The sequence below is a fragment of the Sorex araneus genome, chromosome 11, assembly GCF_027595985.1.
Source record: "Sorex araneus isolate mSorAra2 chromosome 11, mSorAra2.pri, whole genome shotgun sequence".
NCBI classification, from domain to species: Eukaryota; Metazoa; Chordata; class Mammalia; order Eulipotyphla; family Soricidae; genus Sorex; species Sorex araneus.
Genome location: NC_073312.1, coordinates 3,754,766 through 3,776,571, shown reverse-complemented (window position 1 = coordinate 3,776,571; position 21,806 = coordinate 3,754,766). Strand labels below are relative to the sequence as shown.

The following is a 21,806-nucleotide window of genomic DNA, read 5'->3' as shown; positions in this document are numbered from 1 at the left end:
GGGGCCAGCGAGGGCTGCGAGTCCCACACACCGTCGCACCCCGGAGCGCGGACGGGGGCAAAGCTCAGCCACGCCACCAGGCTCGCCTACGCCACACAGAACTCAAGAAGGGGAGAAAAGCGACGCTCTGGGCCGCCGGGCAGGAGAGAAGGACGGGGCTGCTGCCGACCGGGCATTTAACTCCCCAGCCAGACGGCCGAGACCCGGGCGGGCCCGTAGGGCGAAGGGAGAGCGGGCGACACCGCGGTGATGGCGCCGCATTCCCGACTGCCGGGAGAACGGCCCTGAGGCCCTCGCGGCCCTTCCGGAACCTTCTCCGGCTGGCTCCCCCACTCCTGCGTGCTGCCACTCGGCCCTTCCAGCGGCCCCGACTCCTGCCCTGCTTGTCATCACGGCCCTTCCAGGGGGAAGAGGGTCTGGGCGAGACTGATGGGGACGCGAGTCACGAGACAGCGACACGGCAGCTTCACCCGGTGGCCCGCCCGCGGCCTCGGAGCTGACAATGGGCCTTAAGGGCTCCGGGGGCATCAGGGCCTCACACACGCTCGCCACAGCTGGCTGCACTTCCTGCGCCCCCACCCCCACCCCACACCCCTCCCCACCCACTCTCCCCTCTGCTTCCTCCCCCCTCCACCTCCCACCATCTCCCTCACCCGTCTCCATCACCCCCACCCCTGTCTCTCCTCCTCCACGCACCTGCCGCTCCTCCCTCTCTTCACAGAGCCTCCACCCCGTCTATCCCTCCTCCCCGTCTATCCCTCCTCCCTCCGTCCATCCCTCCTCCCCGTCCATCCCTCCTCCCCCATCTATCCCTCCTCCCTCCATCCATCCCTCCTCCCCATCTATCCCTCCTCCCTCCATCCATCCCTCCTCCCCATCTATCCCTCCTCCCCCGTCTATCCCTCCTCCCCATCTATCCCTCCTCCCCATCTATCCCTCCTCTCCCATCTATCCCTCCTCCCCATCTATCCCTCCTCCCCATCTATCCCTCCTCCCCCGTCTATCCCTCCTGCCCCATCTATCCCTCTTCCCCCCGTCTATCCCTCCTCCCCCCGTCTATCCCTCCTCCCCCCGTCTATCCCTCCACCCCCCGTCTATCCCTCCTCCCCCCATCTATCCCTCCACCCCCGTCCATCCCTCCTCCCCCCGTCTATCCCTCCTCCCCCGTCTATCCCTCCTCCCCCCATCTATCCCTCCACCCCCGTCCATCCCTCCTCCCCCCCGTCTATCCCTCCACCCCCGTCTATCCCTCCTCCCCGTCTATCCCTCCTCCCCCGTCTATCCCTCCTCCCCCCATCTATCCCTCCACCCCCGTCCATCCCTCCTCCCCCCGTCTATCCCTCCACCCCCGTCTATCCCTCCTCCCCCATCTATCCCTCCTCCCCCGTCTATCCCTCCACCCCCGTCCATCCCTCCTCCCCCCGTCTATTCATCTTCCCCCCGTCTATCCCTCCTCCCCCCATCTATCCCTCCACCCCCGTCCATCCCTCCTCCCCCCGTCTATCCCTCCTCCCCCGTCTATCCCTCCTCCCCCCATCTATCCCTCCACCCCCGTCCATCCCTCCTCCCCCCCGTCTATCCCTCCACCCCCGTCTATCCCTCCTCCCCGTCTATCCCTCCTCCCCCGTCTATCCCTCCTCCCCCCATCTATCCCTCCACCCCCGTCCATCCCTCCTCCCCCCGTCTATCCCTCCACCCCCGTCTATCCCTCCTCCCCCATCTATCCCTCCTCCCCTGTCTATTCCTCCACCCCCGTCTATCCCTCCTCCCCATCTATCCCTCCTCCCCCCGTCTATCCCTCCTCCCCCCGTCTATCCCTCCTCCCCTGTCTATTCCTCCACCCCCGTCTATCCCTCCTCCCCATCTATCCCTCCTCCCCCCATCTATCCCTCCTCCCCCCGTCTATCCCAGCATCCCGTCTAGTCCCCTGAGCACCACCAGCAGTAAGTCCTGAGTACAGAGCCAGGAAAATCCCTGAGCATCACCAGGTGTGACCCAAAAAGCCAAAATCAATTTTGTAAAAAAAAAAAGAAATGTCTATAAAGTGCTTAGCTCAAAGGGACCCGCTACACAATAACACCCAATAAGTGTTTACTATTTTATAACAATTCAAGCACAGCGGAAAGGAACACACACACACACACACACACACACACACACACACACACACGGCCATTTATACCCGTCTGCTATCAGAGCCAGGCCGGAGGGCACTGATGTCAGAACGAGGGCGGGTGGGTGTCCTCCGGGCCCGCCAGCCCTTCCAGGAGAGCCTCCGGGTCAGCAAAGGCCCGTCCAAGAGAAGGACCCGCTTGTCCCGTCTTGCTCCCTGTTGTCTCAGCAGAGCCGCTGGCCGACTGGCCACCCCCCGGGCTGTGCCGACCTCAGGCTCCCGGTAACCGAGGGCTTAAAAGCACCGACAGGCAAGACAGGCAAGCACTCGCCCAGCCGTCTCGGCCGAACGGCGTTTCTGGGTCCCACACCACAGCGCCAGCCAAGCGCCCAGCGCGGGGGCCTGTCCCTGTGCTTCCCCCGGGCAGCAGCGGGCACTGGCCTTTCACCGGCTCAGGACCACCTTTTCCTAGGCACCTTCTGGGGCTGGAAATTCCGTTTCTTAGCTGTGCCGTGGAACGTGCGTTGACGCAACGTGAAGAACAGCCACTCAGACGGGCTCCCCCGCCCAAACCTGCTCCTGCCAGAAGCCCCCCCGTGAGGTGACCCCGGCTGACTCCCCCGGGCTGAGACACAAGCCGCAGACCTGGCAGCGAGGTGCCCCCGGGGCCTGGCGTCCTGGCAGCGCAGATCCTCCCACAGGACCCGGGCTGGACGGACGGTGGCGGGGCGGCCGGCAGGACGCTCCCCCTCCCTCTGCAGCGTCCCCTGCCCCACTGACAGGAGAGAACAGCGTCTTGCTCTGCGGCTGTCTCCGGGGCGCGGGGGGTGGGGTGGGCGGCCAACCAGAGGCTCCCCGTCCCGGGCGAGTGTCCAGAGCCCAGGGGAGACGGGAGCCCCCGGTAGTTGCTGTCTTTCTCCGACCGGGAAGATCACGAAGGCGGTCAAAGGCTCTGACCGCCCCCCCGCTGGCCCACTTCTCGGCAGGGGCAGGTCTCGTGGGGAGAAGGGAGAAGACACGGGCTTGGGGGCTTCTGGGGGCTTCTGGGGGCGCTGGCCGAGGGGTGAGGGCAGAGCCACGGGCCCTCCCTCCTCAGGCAGCTGGCAACTCTGGACTCCTGAGTTGTGTGGCCAAACGGGGCACCCGCATGGCTGTCCTTGGCCGTGTCCTGGGCCACGGGGCTCGGGAAAACTCAGGCGGACGGAACCTGCGGCGAGGAGTGGCCGCTTCCCGCCGCTGTCTAAGGGGCGACGTCTCTGCAGTCTCATAAACCAGAACGAAACCCTCCAGGGGGGGCCTGGCGGGCAAGAGAATGGGGGGGGGGGCGGTAACCTCCCAGACACAGGGAGAAACCAGGTCACAGGCCCACGGGGCCCGTCCCAGCCGCAGGGAGCAACGCTCAAGGCGGAGACAGAGGCTCGTGTAAGGGGCGCCCGAGCCCTGCAGGGCCGGCACGTCGGAGCGTCACGCGCACAGTCCGAGCGTGGGCTTCCCGCGCCGTGCGCACGCCGGGCGCCCCTGCTTGGCACCAGCCTGTAGTTTATTTGAAACGTCTGGGAACCCCGAAATACGATTCTTCACAAACGAGTCCTGGTCGTGTTTCCCGTCGGCGGAAGCCTTCCGGGGCCGGAGTCTGGGAAGGGCCGAGGATGTGTCCACTGACTCCCGCCCCCGAGCCCAGGGCACACGCACACGCACACACACCGCCAAGCACACGGCCCGGCTGTCCCGAGGCACCTCAGCCACCACGGACGGGGGCCAGGGCTGGGGGACACGAGAGGGACACGCGGGAGAATTCACAGATCAAGACATTTAACAAAGCCGGACTTACTTTTATACCCATCAAGGAAAATTCAAAGAAAAAAAACAAGGGAGAGGGTTCCAAATACGTTTCTGGCGACGGGGACGCATTCTCCCTCTGTCCAGAAAACAAGGTCCTGCCACTCAGGAAGAAAACGTCCCTCAAAGAGAGAAGGCGAGGGGCCGGAGCGACAGCACAGCGGGTAGGGCGTTTGCCTTGCACGCGGCCGACCCGGGTTCGATCCCTGGCATCCCATATGGTCCCCCAAGTACTGCCAGGAGTAATTCCTGAGCTCAGAGCCAGGAGTAACCCCTGAGCATCGCCGGGTGTGACCCAAAAAACAAAAAATCGGGGGGGGGGGAGAGCGGAGGAGGCGAATCCTTTGTGGGGTGCACAGGACGGACCCCGACAACGAGACAGGCCCAGCTCCACAGGCCGGTGGCTAGTGGGTGAGAATCGCAGCCCGAGGCAATGCCCAGGGGCCGAGACGCGACACTCCGCCCTCTCGGGGACGGAGCAGACGGGCCCACCGCGGGAATTCAACGGGGGGAGCCACAGCCAAGCCAACAGGGACGGTCACCCGAGGCCCCGCACACGGCCGACTGCGCTCAGTATCAGGGGCCTAACCGCGTCTGTGAGAAAGGGTGAGGCAGGACCGAGAGGAGGCCGGGTGGCCTCTGGCCCCGCCAGCCTCGCTGGCCGACTCGTTTCCGACGAGACGGGGGCGCAGAAGCGCCAAACATGTGAGAGGCGAGAGGAAGGGCTCCCTGGGGAGAACACGGGGACTCAAAGACAACACGAAAGAGACGGGGCGTGAGTGAACCCTCGGAACCGGACAGGAAGATCCCAGGAGGGCCTTGGGTCGCCCACCCGACAGCACGGCGGTGAGTGTGCCACAGTGTCACGGCACGTGGGGGTCACTACGGAGACGCCCGGAGCCTGGCAGGACACGCCCGGATTCTCGGCACCTGCTCAGAAGCCCCCAGGACTCCGGACAGACGGACGCGAGCCTGACCCGCATCTCCGGCTGGCAGGGCTCCGGAATGTCGGGGCTCAGCAGGCGGGAGCCCCCCGGAGACGGGGGCTCAGAGGTCGTGGGGGAAATAAACGTATATCAAGGTCCTGGGAGAAGAGTTGATTTCCAGATCAGGAGGCGGGACGGGGCTGTGCCACGTCTCATGACAATATTTCCACGTCTAGGGAATCTCTCCCCAGGGAGCAACGAACACGCTCCAACATGTATCTCCCTGGGCATGTTTAGATGTAGGAGCTGTTGAGATGCCTTTAATTGTGGCTACTCTACACGGTTGCGTTATGAATAATACATTTATGAAGAACAGTTGTAATAGGCCAAATCCAAGGCCTCTACGCATGCTCACTCACTGGCAAGGGTCTAAAGATTATTCTAGGGGCTGGAGCGACAGCACAGCGGGGAGGGCATTTGCGTTGCACATGGCTGACCCGGGTTCGATTCCCAGCATCCCATACATAGGGTCCCCTGAGCACCACCAGGAGTAATTCCTGAGTGCAGAGCCAGGAATAACCCTGTGCATCGCCGGGTGTGACCCAAAAAAATAAAATTAAAAAAAATTATTCTATAGTACACTTAGTTCTATTGTTAAAATATCTTTTCTCTGGGGGGAGGTGCTAGCTCACAACAGTGCTCAGAGCCAGGGGGCCGCTCATGGCAAAACTCAGCCACCCGGGTGGGTGGGCGGATGCTCGGACCCAAGACCTCCATGCTGCAAGCTGGCCTGGCCACACTTCACAGCGGTGCCTGGGCCAGACTCCACAGGCTGGGGGGCCCCGAGCACTCTGGACTAGAGTGACGGCACAGGGTGGGGCGCCTGCCCTGCACACCTGCACACAGCTGTCCCAAGTTCATCCCTAGCCCCCCGTGTGGCCCCCAGAATCCCGCTGGGAGTGATCCCGAGCACTGTCAGGGGTGTCCCCAAACAAACCACGCTTGCACTCTTTCTCTGTCCCGAAGAATAATTTAAAATTAAAAAAAAAATGCATGGCAAACGGGAAAGATTTAAAATTTAAGGGTTTAAGACAAAAAAAAGCAGCAGATAAATTGGTTACAGGGCCCGGGGCTGGCTCCCGGGGCGGGCACACAGCTGCATGTGCCAGATGAGGCCTGGGTTCAATCTCGGCAGCACACGGTTCCCTGAGGGAGCTGGAGGCAGCCCCGAGCTCTACCATAACAGCAACACACAGAGAAAATCATCAAAATTATGCTAAAATAAACATAAATAGGAAAATCATGCCAGAACAACAACGAGAGTGGGAAAACGCTCAGGAATGATCTTTGTGCTCTCAGCTGCAAACTTGTTTGTTGTTGTAGGGGTCACAGTGGGTTGTGTGGGGGGTCGGGGTGGGGTCAGGGTATATGGTACAGGCACTAAACCTGGGCTTCCACCTACAGGGCACGTGCCGTGTTTCCCGAGCCTGGCAAGCCCGGTAGGCCCTGGCCTGCCTTTGCTAATTTTAATATTTACTGGTGGGAAATGACATGACGCCAGCCTCACTGTCCTGCCAAACAGAAACAGCCCCTTCCTGACTGAAATCTCCAGGCTCTCAGAGTCGGGACGGGCGACCTCCCCCATCTCCCAGTGCCTCCGGGTCCCTGGCAGTCACACCCACAAACGCCTCTGGCGCCATATAAGCTCATTAACGGCTATGATCCAGGGACTCACAAATAAACCTCAGACGAGAGCAACAAGCGGCAGAGACGCCTCCAGACCCCAAAGTCACCGTCCAGCTAAAAATTTAACTCCAGCTGAGTCACCCTACTGAAAAGCTCAGAATTCCTGGAGTGCGACACCCATTCTCTACTCCACTCGTGAACCAAGCGTAGCACAACACATCTGCTGGGGTGTCGAGTGGGAGGCAACCGATCTCCATAAAAAGCAGATAAATAAATTAGTACACAAGGTTCAGTCTGTGAAAAAACAAAAAAAGAAGAAAGTAACAGAAAATCTATTAACAGAAGAAAAAATAAACGACGAGGAATGTGCCACGGCAAACATACATGAACCTGGCACATGTGTGTCCCTGAGTGTTACAGTGAGTTTTATTCCTTGCGTGGCAAGAAAACAAATAAAGGAAAGAACCAGAGAGAGTCTCCGCGGAGGGAGGAGGGGCCACGGGCCCCTGAGGCGCTGATGTGACCCCGTGCTGTGGAGAGGCCGGGGCAGGGCGCCCCAGGGGAGGAGAGGAGCGGGGAGCAGAGACACCCCCCCCCACAGCAGGGGGCATACCTGGGCCTGCCTGAGCGCCGGGCTGACGGGCAGGGGCCTGGCGGGGGCGCTGGGTGCCCCCACGGCCTGCTGGCGGGGCGGGAACGCTGGCGGGGGCCGGCTGGGCTGCGGGCTGGCGGGGGCCTTGAGGGGCCCGCTGATGTCCACGTGCGAGAAGGCCAGCAGTCTCCGGGGACCGTCCTGCGGGGTCAGAGCCAAGGCGCCATGGAGAGGCCTCCCCCTGCGAGCCCCCCACCACCCCAACTCCCCAGCACAGGCAGAAGGGGGCGGGTTCAGCTTCAGGGTCCCGGCAGCAGGGGGTGGGAGATGGGCCGAGGGCTGGCGTGTGCCCTGCGGGGCCCTGGGCTGGTCCCTGCGACCAGGGGCCTTGCAGGCACCCCCAGGAATGGCCCTGGCGGCCCCCCGGACTGCGGGGAGGGTCCCACATGGACATTCCAATGGAAGGCGTTGGGATTTCCGTGGAGCAGCGGGAGGGGCTGCTCCTTGGCCACCCCCCCCCCGCCCCCACACTGGTTAACGCAGCGGGTGCAGGCCCCGAGGAAGGGACCCAAGTCTGAAGACCTGAGTTGAACGAGAGAGTCGGGAAGGATCTGGGAAGAGGAGCCCGGCCGGAGGCAGGGCTGCGGGCTGCAGGGCCGCGGGACTGGAGGCAGGGCTGTGGCAGTCCCGCCGACCCATTTCTTTCTCTGAAAATGCAGTTCACTGACTGCAGTCTTGATCACACCCATGCACACACACACACACACACACACACACACACGCACACACACACACACGCACACACACACACGCACACACACACACACGCACGCACACACACACACACACACACACAGTGCATGATCCCGTGAACTCTGACGCGTGTCCACCCCGGGAATCCACGGTGCCCAAACAGTGAGCATCTCCATCACCCCAGGGCTCCCACGCCCCCCCGCCCCACCGCGTGCCCTGCAGCCGAGGGTCTGCCTTTGGTGGGACACATTCGCAGGGTCCAAGGCTCTGCCTAGGAGGAGCCCCGGGGAGCACTCTCTCAGGGGGCCTGGCCGCCATCTCCCGAGACCCCTCCCTGAGGATGTCAGCCGGTGGTTCGTTCCTTCTCTCCTAACTCTGGGAGTTGGCCCACACCTGGCGGTGCTCAGGGCTGACTCCTGGCTCTGTGCTCAGGGATCGCTCCTGGTGGGTTCGGGGACCACACGTGGGGCTGGGCTGGGGCCAGCGTGACCGTGATCCCCGCACGTGCCCTCTGCCCCTGCGGTCAGCCCTCCCTGGACAGCGAGTGGCCCTGCAGCTGCGCACAGCTGGGCGTCCCCTTCTGCCCCACCCCCCCCCGTGCTCCCGAGCCCCTCAGTGTCCAGGGAAAAGCTCGTTGGCCGGGGAAAGCCGCCCCCTCGGCCTCTGCTGGTGTGGCCAGGGAGGGGCCTCTGGTCTCCCTCGGGGACTGGACGCTGCCTGCCAGCACCCCCCGTCTCATCCTGCCCCGGCACTGTCCAGCGCCCGCACACATGCTCCATGCGTTGGGCGCGGAGAATTCTGGATCCCGCCGGAACCCGTGGTGGGGAATACACCGGCCCAGGGACCTCGGCCCATTGGAGGGGCGGGGGGGGGGGCTTGAGGGACGCTGGGGGGAGTCCAGGCTGGGAGCTGGGTGGGCAGCGCCTAGGGGCAGGCTGGCGCTCTGGGCCCTGACCGTGGGCCTCTGGCTTCAGGTGAGGCCCGTGGTGGGCTGGAGCCAGGGCAGGAGCCCCCGCAGACCCCCTGGGCCGGCCTGGGGAGCTGGAGGGATCTCGGGGCTGGCTGGACACGCTCATCCCACGCCACGCAGTGGGCACTGCTGCCCCCGCAGGCTCCCGTGGGCCCCCTGAGCCTCAGCCTGGGAGCCTCCCGCAGTCCCTGGCCCCTCCTCTGGGGCCCCCGAGGCCCCGAGCCTGCAGGTCCCACGTGCCACGTCAGGATCACCAGGCGTCCCCGGGGCTGGTGGCCGAGCCCTCACCCGGCCGTCCCCACACTCACCTGCAGTGCGCTGGCCAGAGGCGGCTTCCTCAGGGGGCCCTGGCCCAGGGCGGGGAGCTGGGCCCAGCCGGACTGGGGGCCGCTGGCCGGCCGCGGGGGGCGCACGCACCTGGAAGGCAGCTCACTTCAGCACGGCAGCCGGCCGCAGCACGCAGCCGAACAGCCCCGCCCGCAAACCAAGGCAACGCCCCCCTGCACCCCTGCAGGCCTAACAGCCAAGCGCGGGGTGCAGAGGCCGACAGTACAGCAGGGGGCGCTCCAGCAACCCCCCAGCAGGGCCCGGAGTGGACTCTGAGCACAGAGCCAGGAGTGCGTCCTGAGCACCACGGGGCGTGACTCCCAAACAAAGAGTGATCCTCCGCCCCTGCCTGGCCGAAGCCCCTTTTCTGGCCCATCGACTCCGGCAATCCACCGACACCAGCCCCCGGCGGGGCCCCAGGTGCCACGTGGGTGTCGGTCCCTGAGCCTGAGGCCTGCAGCAGCGCCCTCGGGGCCGAGCACGCGGCCCAGACTCGGGGGTGTGGCAGAGCAGGGCTGCCCGCCCCCCCCCTCCCGCCCCAGTCCCGGGAAGACCGGCCGCACCTGAGCTTCTCCAGGGTCGTCTCCTTGTTTGTGAAGAGCAGCCGGACCAGCGTCTCCCTCTTGAGGTACAGGACGAAGGCCGCGGCCAGCAGGCTCAGGACACTCGCCAGGATCCCCACGGTGCCCGGCTGCCCTGCAACAGCCCCCCCGGACTCAGGGCGCGTGTGCGGGCGGGAGTGGGGCGCCAGCCGCCCGGGGGGCCGGGAGGAGCAGCAGGAGCGAGCTGGGCACCCCACTACCGTCCCGCTTCAGAGGTCCGGACTGCCGTCCCGTCCTGCCCGGCTCCCCGGGAATGTGCCCCCCGCCCCATGAGTGTGGGCAGGGGGCCAGGGTGGCCCCGAGAGCAGCGGGGAGCCCTCGGGCCTTGCACTCAGCAGGTGCAGGAGGGAAGGGAGAGCCCCCCGGACCCCCGTGGTGCAGGAGGGAAGGGAGAGCCCCCCGGACCCCCGTGGTGCAGAAGGAAGGGAGAGCCCCCCGGACCCCCGTGGTGCAGGAGGGAAGGGAGAGCCCCCCGGACCCCCGTGGTGCAGGAGGGAAGGGAGAGACCCCCGGACCCCTGTGGTGCAGGAGGGAAGGGAGAGCCCCCCGGACTCCCGCGGGCACAGGAGGGAAGGGAGAGCCCCCCGGACCCCCGTGGTGCAGGAGAGAAGGGAGAGCCCCCCGGACCCCCGTGGTGCAGGAGGGAAGGGAGAGACCCCCGGACCCCTGTGGTGCAGGAGGGAAGGGAGAGCCCCCCGGACTCCCGTGGGCACAGGAGGGAAGGGAGAGCCCCCCGGACCCCCGTGGTGCAGGAGGGAAGGGAGAGCCCCCCGGACCCCCGTGGTGCAGGAGGGAAGGGAGAGACCCCCCGGACCCCCGTGGTGCAGGAGGGAAGGGAGAGCCCCCCGGACCCCCGTGGTGCAGGAGGGAAGGGAGAGACCCCCGGACCCCTGTGGTGCAGGAGGGAAGGGAGAGCCCCCCGGACTCCCGCGGGCACAGGAGGGAAGGGAGAGCCCCCCGGACCCCCGTGGTGCAGGAGGGAAGGGAGAGCCCCCCGGACCCCCGTGGTACAGAAGGGAAGGGAGAGCCCCCCGGACCCCCATGGGTGTGTTTCCGGAAGCAGCCGTGTCTTGGGGCTGCCTGGCCCCCCCAGCGTCAGGCCCGGTGGCCGAGGCCTCTGCCCGCATCCCTGAGACCCTCACCTGCCTGCCGGATGGGGCCGCTGTCCGTGCTGCCCCCGAAGCCCAGCCGGTCGCAGAAGGGGGGCGCCCAGCGCGGCTCGCAGTGGCAGTTCTTCCGGTTGTTGCACACCTGGGGGGGAGCGCGGGAGTGAGGGGCTGGGACCCCCGAGGGCCGAGGGCCACCAGGGAGTGTCCTCCAGCCTGGGGCTGTGGGGGCGCCCCTCCCCACCTCTGCAGGGGCCCTTGGAGGGGGCCTGCGGCCAGACCCCCACTCAGAGGCGCCCCCCTCCCCGCCACCGAGGGTCCCGCCTTCCCTAGAGCCGTGGGCTTCCCTTTCCCTCCTGGCCGGGACCCCCGCCCGGCTCCAGCAGGCGGTGACCTCATCACCCCACAGCCCAGGGCCTCTGCGGCTGCCAGTGGGGAGACAAAGACGGGCCAACACGCAACCCACGAGGGTCCCCCAAGGGACCCCTGAGTGCAGGGCCAGGAGCAGCCCCCCGCTAATAGAGCTGGGGCCCTCTCTGCCCTCAGAGCCCCCCACGTCCGAGTCCCAGACACAGGGCAGCCCAGACGAGTTAGCCCCCGACGGTGCATGGACCCCCCTAAGCCCACAGTAGAACAGGGTGAGCGTCCGCCAGGTTTGAAAACAGAACCCCAGCTTGCTGCTGCCAGAGAAGGTTCCTGAAAAAACAAGTGAGCCGCGGGCTGGACTCATCCAGCTGAATCTGATTCCGCTGGATAGAATTAAGCCCGCCAGGAAGGAGAAACGGTGTTTGAAACAATCAAGGGTCCAAATCCCGGAGCATCTCTGAACCGACCCACAGCCGCTGGTCCGAGCTCTGGGCACGCGAGGTTGAGACCCCGGGCCGGCGGCTTCCTCCTCCTGCTTCCCCTCCCCGGGAAGAGTTTCCTCAGCGGCAGCCCTGACTGCAAGGTTAACGGGGGATCGGGAAGGAGGGTCCCTTTCGGAATTGCAAAGGACAAAGTCCTTCCCCACCGAACCACATAACGCTAATTTCACAGGTAATTGTGGCTCGATCTGATCTTCTCTGTGAGATGAAAATCACTTTGCCGCAAAGTCAAAGGAAAGGAGCGGGAGGAGGCCCCGAGAAGCGGGGGAGGGGCCGTGCACACCAGACAGACCCCCGGCACGGCGCTGTGCGGCCGCCTTACCCCTCTGCCGTGGCACTGCTGGGCACACGTGTGGACTCCGAAGACCGTCACATTCTGACACCGGCGGCTGAGGCAGATCTGGGGGGGAGAGAAGCAGCAGCTTGGCGCCCTGCCAACTCGCCTCCGCCCGTCTCTGCAGAGCTCAGAGACCCACGCCGCACCACAGCCTCACGTGACGCAGGAGGATGTTTCTGCAGAGGTGGGGTTGGACACAGCGGGGTCAGGGCAGGGAGGAAACCCTCCCTGATCAACGGCGACCTTGGGCTCTCAGCGCTCACCTGGCACTGAGCAGGGAGTTTAGATGATGGTCTAGAAAATGGGCTCACCGAGTGCCCGAGAACAGACAACTGGTTAAGGAAACTTTGGTACATCTACGCAATGGAATACTATGCAGCTGTCAGAAAAGATGAAGTCATGAAATTTGCATATAAGTGGATCAACATGGAGAGTCTCATGCTAAGTGAAATGAGTCAGAGAGAGAGGGACAGACGCAGAAGGACTGCACTGATCTGTGGAGTATAAAGAAACAGAATGGGAGACTAACACCCAGGGATAGTAGAGATAAGGGCCAGGAGGATCATTCCACGGCTTGGAAGCCGGCCTCACGTGCTGGGGGAAAAGGCAGCTGGGATAGAGAAGGGACCACCAAGTAACGGGTGCTTGGAGGGCCCGCTCGGGAGGGGAGATGCGGGTTGAAAGTGGACTACAGACCGAGCATGATGGCCACTTGGTACCTGTACTGCAAACCACAATACCCAAAAGGAGAGAGAGAGCAAGAGGGAATGCCCTGCCACAGAGGCGGGGGTGGAGGGGGCAGGGTGGGGGTGGCGGGAGGGATCCTGGGAACATCGATGGTGGAGAACAGGCACTGGGGGAGGGATGGGAACTCAGTCGTTGTATGACTGAAATGCGATCACGAAAATTTTAAAGTCTGTAACTATCTCATGGCGATTCGTTAAAAAAAAAAGAAAGAAAGAAAATGGGGTCACTAATGTCAAGGCCTGGGCTGGAGCGATAGCACAGCGGGAGGGCGTTTCCTTTGCTCACGGTCGACGCGGGTTCGATTCCTCCATCCCTCTCGGAGAGCCCGGCAAGCTACAGAGAGTATCCCACCCGCACAGCAGAGCCTGGCCAGCTCCCCGTGGCGTATTCGATATGCCAAAAACAGTCACAACAAGTCTCACAACGCAGACGTTACTGGCGCCCGCTCGAGCAAATCGATGAACAACGAGATGACAGTGACAGTGACAGTGAATATCAAGGCCTGAAGCTCAGGAGACCCGCTGAACACATGTGCTTTGCACTCCTTCCTATTTCTGGAGGCCGGTGTGTGTGTGTGTGTGTGTGTGTGTGTGTGTGTGTGTGTGTGTGTCTGTCTGTCTGTGTCTGTGTCTGTGTCTGTGTGTATGGGGGTGGGGTGGGAGTTCTGGCCGGGGACCCTGCAAAGGAGCCAGATCTGACCCCGGCTTCCTGCCCTGTGGCCCCCGGTGAGTTTATCTGAGCAGCCTGGGAGCCAGTTGAAGGATGGTCCTAAGGCAGCGTGCGGGGGCTTCTCGCCTCTCCCAGACAGCTGACTAACTTGCTATTCTTCAGTCTGGAAGGACGGTGAGAAAAATCAATGGGGCAGGATTTAAACACTTCAACTGCTTTTTTTCATCTCTGACTTGATTTCTGAGCCTCAGCGTGCCCGAGTTCGCGTCTGCCCCGGTCCCGGCAGGCTCTGCCTCTGGCCTGCAGCTCCGTCCCCCCGGCCCCGGGCTCTTAAGGGGCACCTCCGACACTGCACCCCACAGCCCTGACCCACGAGTCTGGGAACGACTTCAGCTACGGCATCTCCTGCCTGCGCTCCTGGCGGACCCCACAAGCCCCGGCCCGGCTCAGAAACGCCCCCACACCCCAAATTCCAGACGACCAATTCCATATTTCAGTGACCAGGATAGAGTCGAGGGATATTCTGGCTTTGTCTCCTAGGCACCAGGAATCGCATTCTGGGGATGAAGGGTGAGACGCGGATGAAGGGTGAGGATCGCAGAGCTCGGGGCTGCTTCCTGGGGAGGCCCTTCTCCCCCAGCCCCGCTCGGGTTTGCTGGGGGCCTCCAGGCACGCCCGAGGCTTACTTTCCCATCTGCACACTTGGTGCCGGCAAGCACGAGGCCGGGGTCTGGCAAGTCGTCGCCCAGGTACACGTGGGTCCCCCGGCACAGGATCCTGCCTCCCTCCTGCAGCGGGATGTTCGTCTCGATGGAGACGGCGTTGGTACCGATGACGGGCCGGCTGGCTCCGCCTTGACACTGGATTTTTCCACATTTAGCATCTCTGAAAGGGCAAGAACACACAGAGACCACCCCCGGGGGTTGGAGCGCAGCCCACGTGGGGGGGGGGCCAGGGGCCTCCGTGGGGGAGGGGCGGGGCGGGGCGGCGGGGATGCGGGGGCCCTACCTGGCCTCACACTTGGCGAAGGAGCTCTTGGAGTCTTTGCCGCAGTTGCCGTAGGGGTCCCCGGCTGAGTTGACTCTCTCGAAGCAGACCCCGGGGGCGGGCTTCGCACCTGCAACAGGAGCCCGGTAGCACTGGCCCTGCGGCGGCCTGTCGCTCCGGCCGGCACCCGGGTGCAGGGGGCAGCCCCGCCGGGCACTGAGCGGGTTCCCCAGGGCGCAGGCTGGGGGACGCCCCGGCTCCCACTCTGAGCCCTGGGCTGGCACGGCTCCGTCTTCTGAGCCCCCCGCCCCGGGGGAGCCTGGCTCGGGGGCCGGACTGATCCCCCCCCCCCGCTCCAAAGGCAGCAGCCGACACCTTGCTGGCCCCACCCCCCCAGTGAGGAGCTGGCGTGGCCCCGGCTCATGCCACGGTGTGCCAGGTGGGGGTGATGCCCACAGGCGCAACCACTGCTCCCTGGAGCCGTTTCGCTTTGTTTGTTATGGGGGCATGCCTGGCGGAGCTCAGGGCTTGCTCTCGGCTCGGTGCTCACGGATCACTCCTGGCAGTGCACGGGGCACCCTGAGGGGTGCTGGGGGCGAAGCCAGGGCTGGCCGCCTGCGAGACGAGGCCCTACCCCCCTGGGCTGGGTCTCTCGCCCCGCGTTGGTCGTCTTGCATCTAACGTGAAGCCGGGCGAGCCAGGGAGCTCAGGAAACGGACTTGGGCGTCCCTGTGGGCAGGAGAGGGGGGTGGCGGGACAGCCGGGGCCTGGGAGCGCCCGTGGCCCGGGCGGAGAGAAACACCGAGCGGGGACACCCCACCTGAGGGCTTGGGAAGATGCTCCCAGCAGCCCGGTGCCCACAGTGACCACACCCACCTCCTGGCCCTCCTCTGGGGCCAGCCTGGGCACCTCCTGGCAGCTGGTATGCCGCTGTCAAAACTCAGCGAGACGTTCCCCCCAGCGGGGAGAGTGGCTACTACTTAAGGGAGGACAAGTTGGAGCCTTCCCACGAGGCGGGCGGGTGAAAGAAAGGAGCCGTGGTGATGTATGGAGACTCCTCGGATGACCAGCCAGTCGGCCCTCCTGGGGACAGTCGCCCCAGCGCAGGGAACGGAGATCAGCCTCGTAGGGCGATACCCGCACCCCCACGCTCGCTGCCGCATCGTTCACAACAGCCAAGACACAGGAGAGACTGACCGTCCATCGAGGGTGGACGGGGCAGGGAAGCATCGGAGACCAATGCTGGGGGCTGCGAGGACAGAGAGAAGGAAATCCTGGTGGCCACGGGGCTGGAGGACATGACGCAGGATAAACCGGACAGAGGGACACACACCACCCCGTCCCACTTCTTGGCGGAACCTGCAAAACGTTGAACTCGTAGAAACACGGGGCGGAACGGGGGTTTCCGAGAACTGAGGGGAGGGGTGTGGGGAAGGTTTAGTCCAAGGTACAAAGTTTCATGATAGCAGAGGAGTCGGCGGCGCAGGCCCTGTAGTTAAACAGACGGCATGGGAAGCTCGAGAGCCCACCGAGGGCGACCACACAGGCAGCTGGCAGAAGGGGGTGGGCGGCGAGACCCCTGGGGGTGGTGTTTATGGCGCAGGTTCTAGGGATGGTGTTTGCAGGCAGGTATTTATGTCCAGACTCATGAGGTTGTTTAGATTAAATAGGCACTTTGGACACGTCAATCACATCTCATTAAATCGGTAAAAACACGTTCCTTGCTCTCCAAAGCTCCCCACCTGCATTTCCAGCCTCCTGTGAGGCTGACCTTTCTGTTCCGTTGTGATGCTGTCAATTAAAATCTTCCTTTCGGCACCCGGACCCACTCAGCTAACTGGGAGCCCTTCAATTCGACTTTTTCTGTCTTACCAGTACGAGCAGATCCATGATCTCCGCGACCCTGGAGCTTGCCATCGTGACCTTTCAGATGCTCAGTCACCGGAATCAGATACCGGAGAGGCAGAAAGGGATGTCTTAGGAATCCGAGTTAAACACGTGATAATGGTCCTTGCTTTTTTTTTTTTTTCAATGAAAACTCTCAGCTTGATGAATTAATCTCGACCCGCACCTGAACCAACACTGCCTCGCCCGCTGGACAGTAACATGCATTTCAAGGGTGCCAGAGACAAGAGCCCAACTGGACAGCCTCGTTATCTCATGGGTTATGTGTTGGAAACCACGTGTTCTACCGGACACATGTGGGATCTAAGGAAAACAACATCAGACCTTTGCTAAGACTCTCTGGAATCTTCCGGCACGGGCTGGGCTGCTGAGCTAAGGAGCATAAGCTGGGGTCTCCGCTTGATGACAGCGGGGCTGGTGCTGACCCTGCAGGAGGGGACCCTGCGCAAGCTCTGTTAGCTCTGGAGACGCTAGTCAATGGGGACAAGGACTGACAGGAACTGTGAGTTCCTGACACATGGCAGGTGTCCGTGGAGCACTGAGTGGGGACACTGTGGCGCGAGACTTGTGGGGAGAGAGATCTTTTCTCTCCCGCCTTGCCAACACAGCTGCTCACACGCGCCATGGTTCCCTGTCAGGGCAACGGGGTGGGAGGGTTTCACTAGACTCTCTCCCAGGTCCTATGCCCCCAGAGCCTGGCACCCCAGAGATAACCTGTCCAATGACAGCAATCACCGTGGGGAGTAAGATGGAGAGTGTCTTCTTCTCACTGAAAGACCCTCCGAGGCATTGACGTGCTTTCCTATTCAGCGAGAGCGTTCACATCTACAGTCTTGGTTCAAGGGTTTCAACGTCCCAGCACCCCTCTCCTCTTGGGGTGCCCAGTCACCCCAGTGCTGTGCTTGTTCTGGGCCTCTGCTGGCTGGGTCTGGCCGTGCCTCCAGAACCACAGAGGCAGCAGGAAGCCTGAAGGGAAGATGTTTAAGTTGACTCTTCTTTATTTGAATGGACCCTGTGAACCAAAATGTCTTTTTTTTTTTTTTTTGGTTTTTGGGTCACACCTAGTGATGCACAGGGGTTACTCCTGGCTCTGCACTCAGGAATTACTCCTGGAGGTGCTCAGGGGACCATATGGGATGCTGGGATTTGAACCCGGGTCGGCCGCGTGCAAGGCAAATGCCCTACCCGCTGTGCTATGGCTCCAGCCCCCCAAAATGTCTTTACTGTAGATCGTTTCCTTATTCTTAAGCAAGAATACACATGTGTAGTGTATGTGTGCACATGTGTCCACCCCGCCTCTCACACACACACCATAAGTTAATGGGCACAAGAAACAACTTAATGCCCCTTGGCAGATAAGTGGATAAAGATGTGGTCGATATACTTAATGGAATCCTCAGCAATTACAAAAGTAAAATCTTCCCTTTTGCAACAACAAAGATGGAACTCGAGGCTATTGCCCAATAAGAGGGACAGAAATCGGTTCCCAAAATAGCACATGGTCTCAGAATAGGAAGGAAGGAAACAAACACACCGCCGTCTAAGCAGCGCAGCGGAAGGTGGAGATAGTGGCCAGCAGAGGAGCAAGGAAGGGGGACCCCAAGAATGGGGGGGGGCAGCTGGGTGTGAAAGGCACGACTGTGGTGGAACAATGGAATACTCATTGACTGAGCCCTGAGGCTTATATAGGGTGGGAAACTGATAATAAAAAACCACTACTTTAAAGAGATTCAAACCCAGGTCGGCCGGGTGCAAGGCAAATGCCCTACCCGCTGTGCTATCACTCCAGCCCGGGGTTCGATTCCTCCGCCCCTCTCAGAGAGCCCGGCAAGCTACCGAGAGTATCCTGTCCACACGGCAGAGCCTGGCAAGCCACCCGTGGCATATTCGATATGCCAAAATCAGTGACAATAAGTCTCACGGTGGAGACATCACCGGTGCCCACTGGAGCAATCATGAACAACGGGACGACAGTGCCACAGCGCTGCAGTGCTTTATAAAGAGTCTCCATTCTGAGTACCCAGCTGCTCAGACGCTTGACCAATGCAGTTAGTTCTGAAGGTCACTTCTGGGTGCCACGTGAAGCATAATTCCTACTGTCCTCTTCCCATCAGGGCCTTCGCCCTGAAGCCGAGGGGGTGGGAGCCCCGGTCTGGCCTGGTGGCCGAGGGGGAGTGGGCAGTGACAGCAAAGTCGCTTCTCACGGCTCCCTGGCAAGGACCCGCGGGTCATCATACCTTGGCCAGCGAAACCCACCGGGGGACAGAACTCCAGGGCCAGACTGTGTCCCCAGCCCGTCACCTCTGGGCCAAGGAAAGGGGACCCTGCTGAGGACCTGGTCACGTGCCGGTGATGCCCACCCACGTGGGTGATGCCCCGCAGGCCTGGGGCAGTGGCTGTGGATGGAGGGCGGCGGGCGCAGAGGCCCGGGCCACGCTTCTCCCCCTCTGGCTGGCAGATTGCTTCTGCCCGGAGCCACCATCTGGGGTTGAGTCTTACGAGAGAAACAGGGATGTCCAGAGGCAGAGGGTTTTAAAGTGAATGTTCCAGGGGAAAATCTCAAGCACTTGGAAATATCCTTAAAAAATATCGCAAAAATTTTCCGAATTGAAAGAAGGACAGGAGGAACGAAAGTCATCCAGGGAATAACAAGTGGCCGAAGGCAAGAGAACTGAGGGTTGGTGCCCAGGACTGAGCTTATGGGGTGGTGGGGGGAGGGTCAGCCCTTGGGGCTTTGGGGGAGGGAGGTGGGAGGGAGCTCTGGTGGCAGGTGAGGGGACAATGCATGCGTGACAGGATCACTATTATCATAAATCATAGTATCTCAATAAATATAGGGGGAAAAGATAAAAATGAATGAATGGTCCTATTTTCAGAACAAAAATTTTCTTCTGGAAAATTCAGCTCTCGATGAGTTAGGTGAGGCTTTTATGCCCATCACCAAAGGCTTGACTATAAGGTTTAATCTGGCCAATCAGAGTCCTCCAATGCCACAGGGAGACAAAGCCTGGCCAATCAGAGTGCTCCAATGCCACAGGGAGACAAAGCCTGGCCAATCAGAGTGCTCCAATGCCACAGGGAGACAAAGCCTGGCCAATCAGAGTGCTCCAATGCTACAGGGAGACAAAGCCTGGCCAATCAGACTGCTCCATGCCACAGCTGCTATGAAGTCTGCCAATCAGAATGTTCCACTGCCAAGTACGTAACAGAGTGTGGCCAACCAGAGGGCTCCAGATCACAGCACATACCAGTCTGGGGTCCCTGTGCCCAGCTGACAGGAGGGGGCAGTGCTGGGCGTGTGTCAGAACCCAGCAGGACTGGGTCTTTCTTGAGCCTGACTCCTGGAGCCGACCGGACTCAGATCCTGGGCTGTTGCTGGCGCCACAGGGCCGGTGCTGTTCTTCACCGCGTCCTTCCCCATCTCTCTCTGTCTTGCCCCCGTGTTCCAGCTCCTTCCTCAGGCCGGGCCCTCTGGGAGGGACGTTGCCTCCGGCCTGCACGAGGCAGGTGTGTTCAAGGACGAAGGAGTGAAGAGCAATTTGGGGACAGCACCTTTGGTCACCTCAGCCCTCCCCCGGGGGACCAGGCTAGTTGCCGCTGAAGACGGCACCTTGGTAAGTGACACGGCGTCCCCGGTCATCTCTCCGTGACGCAGGATTTTTCTCGGCGTCATTTACACGGAAGCATTAGGCACTGTCGTCACCAGGGAGGGAGAGGCAAGTCCTGGGAGGCAGATGTCCTGCTTCCCGGGAGGAGGAAGGGCCATGCCCTCAGAGTTAGGCCGAGTAAAAGCCTGAAGGGGGGCTGGAGTGATAGCACAGCGGGTAGGGCGTTTGCCTTGCACACGGCTGACCCGGGTTCGATTCCCAGCATCCCATATGGTCCCCTGAGCACCGCCAGGAGTGATTCCTGAGTGCAGAGCCAGGAGTGACCCCTGTGCATCGCCAGGTGTGACCCAAAAAGAAAAAAAAAAAGCCTTCAGGCCGGGAGCCAGGCAGGGGCCCCGTGCTGACCGCGGGCTCGATGCTGACAAAACGAATGCGTGAAAACAAGGCACGACAGGAAACACCCAGAGCACAAGCCCCAGAAATAACGTCCACAAGTGTGTGGGCTGGTGCCACCTGCCCACCCCGGCAGGATGGCGTGGGAGGTTCTGGAGGTTAGCAGCTCTCCGGCATGTATCTTAGGATCATCAATGTCTTAAAGGTACCAGTAACTTCTCTCCAGGAGGCGACAAAGGAGCAGACTTGAGTTCAAAACCGCTGCTCTCGGTTTCCCGGGCGGAGCTGCAGGGAACAGAGGCCCTCAGCAGCCACGGGCGCCCAGACCAGCGCCCAGGCGAGAGGGAATAGACCCTGCACTTTCAGAAGCATGGACACTGGCACTGGAACTCGGACTGTGCCTCAGGATCTGTGCCAAGGCATGCCACCCCTCCCCCCACAAACAAGTCGACTGACAGTGGTAGGGAACGTGGCTTCTTTGGTGGTGGCCACTCATGCAGCTGCCACTTAGCCGCCCCTTCCATATTGCACTGGGCCTGCATCTCGGCCTCTCGTACCGAACGCTCACCAGGCCAGCCTGGCTACCCCAACCACGCCAGGCTGATAGTCCGTCAGCCTGTTCCAATCAACATACTCCCAAACTCACAGAAATAATGGTGAATGCAAGAATCAATACATCCCCAATCTAAAAGTGATAGTCAGTTCAGGCCAAAGAACGTGTTCCCACACGGTCACACAGCAGCACCAAAGAGGAGGGTTATATTCTTAGGCGAAAAAGGAGACCACCATCCTCCGAGCTGCCCCCGAGGCCTCCCTGCAGTGGGAGGGGGACACTGATGGTGGACTGGAAGGATTGGGCAGCACGGGGAAACAGCACAGACCCCACCACAAGGAGGGGGTGGGGACAAGAGCCCTGAGGAATCCCCCCCCCCCCCCGGCCACACACACAATCTCTCAGAAACGAAATGGTGATGAAAAAATAGTGGAATGGACATCCAGTAAAATACAGGAGGGGGTGAAAGAAACAGTGGAATGGACAGTCAATAAAACAGAGGAGGAAATGAGAGTAGAAATAAGAAAAGTACGAATAAAAGTGTCACTAATAAAAAATTCATTAGACGAAAAGAAAAACTCAATAGGTGCCCTCAACAGTGGAGTGATGGCAGCTGAAGACAGAGTCGCTGAGGTTGGAGGTGAGCTGCAGAAAACCTCCAGGCAACCACAGAAGAGGGAAACAGATGCGAAAATATCTCGAGAGCAGGCAAGAGAACGCTAGGAGGAATTCAAGAACACCACCACCAGAATCAGTGGAGTCCCAGAGGGACAGGGAAGCAACCTCAGTGAGGTAGTGACTGTTAAAGACATCAACGCCGAGAAGTC

At 61.7% G+C, this 21,806-nt stretch overlaps 1 protein-coding gene across 2 annotated transcripts in view; it reads right to left on the bottom strand.

The window, feature by feature from the left end:
- Positions 1 to 21,806, bottom strand: part of ADAM12 (ADAM metallopeptidase domain 12) — a 224,619-nt gene that overhangs the window by 5,141 nt on the left and 197,672 nt on the right. Inside the window, exons 15-21 of one of the 2 annotated variants that reach the window (XM_055118985.1) lie at positions 14,542 to 14,650; positions 14,220 to 14,418; positions 12,103 to 12,180; positions 10,951 to 11,059; positions 9,770 to 9,897; positions 9,188 to 9,296; positions 7,178 to 7,357 (exon numbers count right to left, since the gene is read on the bottom strand). In XM_055118985.1, coding sequence (XP_054974960.1) covers positions 7,178 to 7,357; positions 9,188 to 9,296; positions 9,770 to 9,897; positions 10,951 to 11,059; positions 12,103 to 12,180; positions 14,220 to 14,418; positions 14,542 to 14,650 — 912 coding nt within the window. Of the gene's footprint in view, positions 1 to 7,177; positions 7,358 to 9,187; positions 9,297 to 9,769; positions 9,903 to 10,950; positions 11,060 to 12,102; positions 12,181 to 14,219; positions 14,419 to 14,541; positions 14,651 to 21,806 lie in introns of both variants that reach the window. The other variant, XM_055118986.1, reaches the window with a different exon arrangement.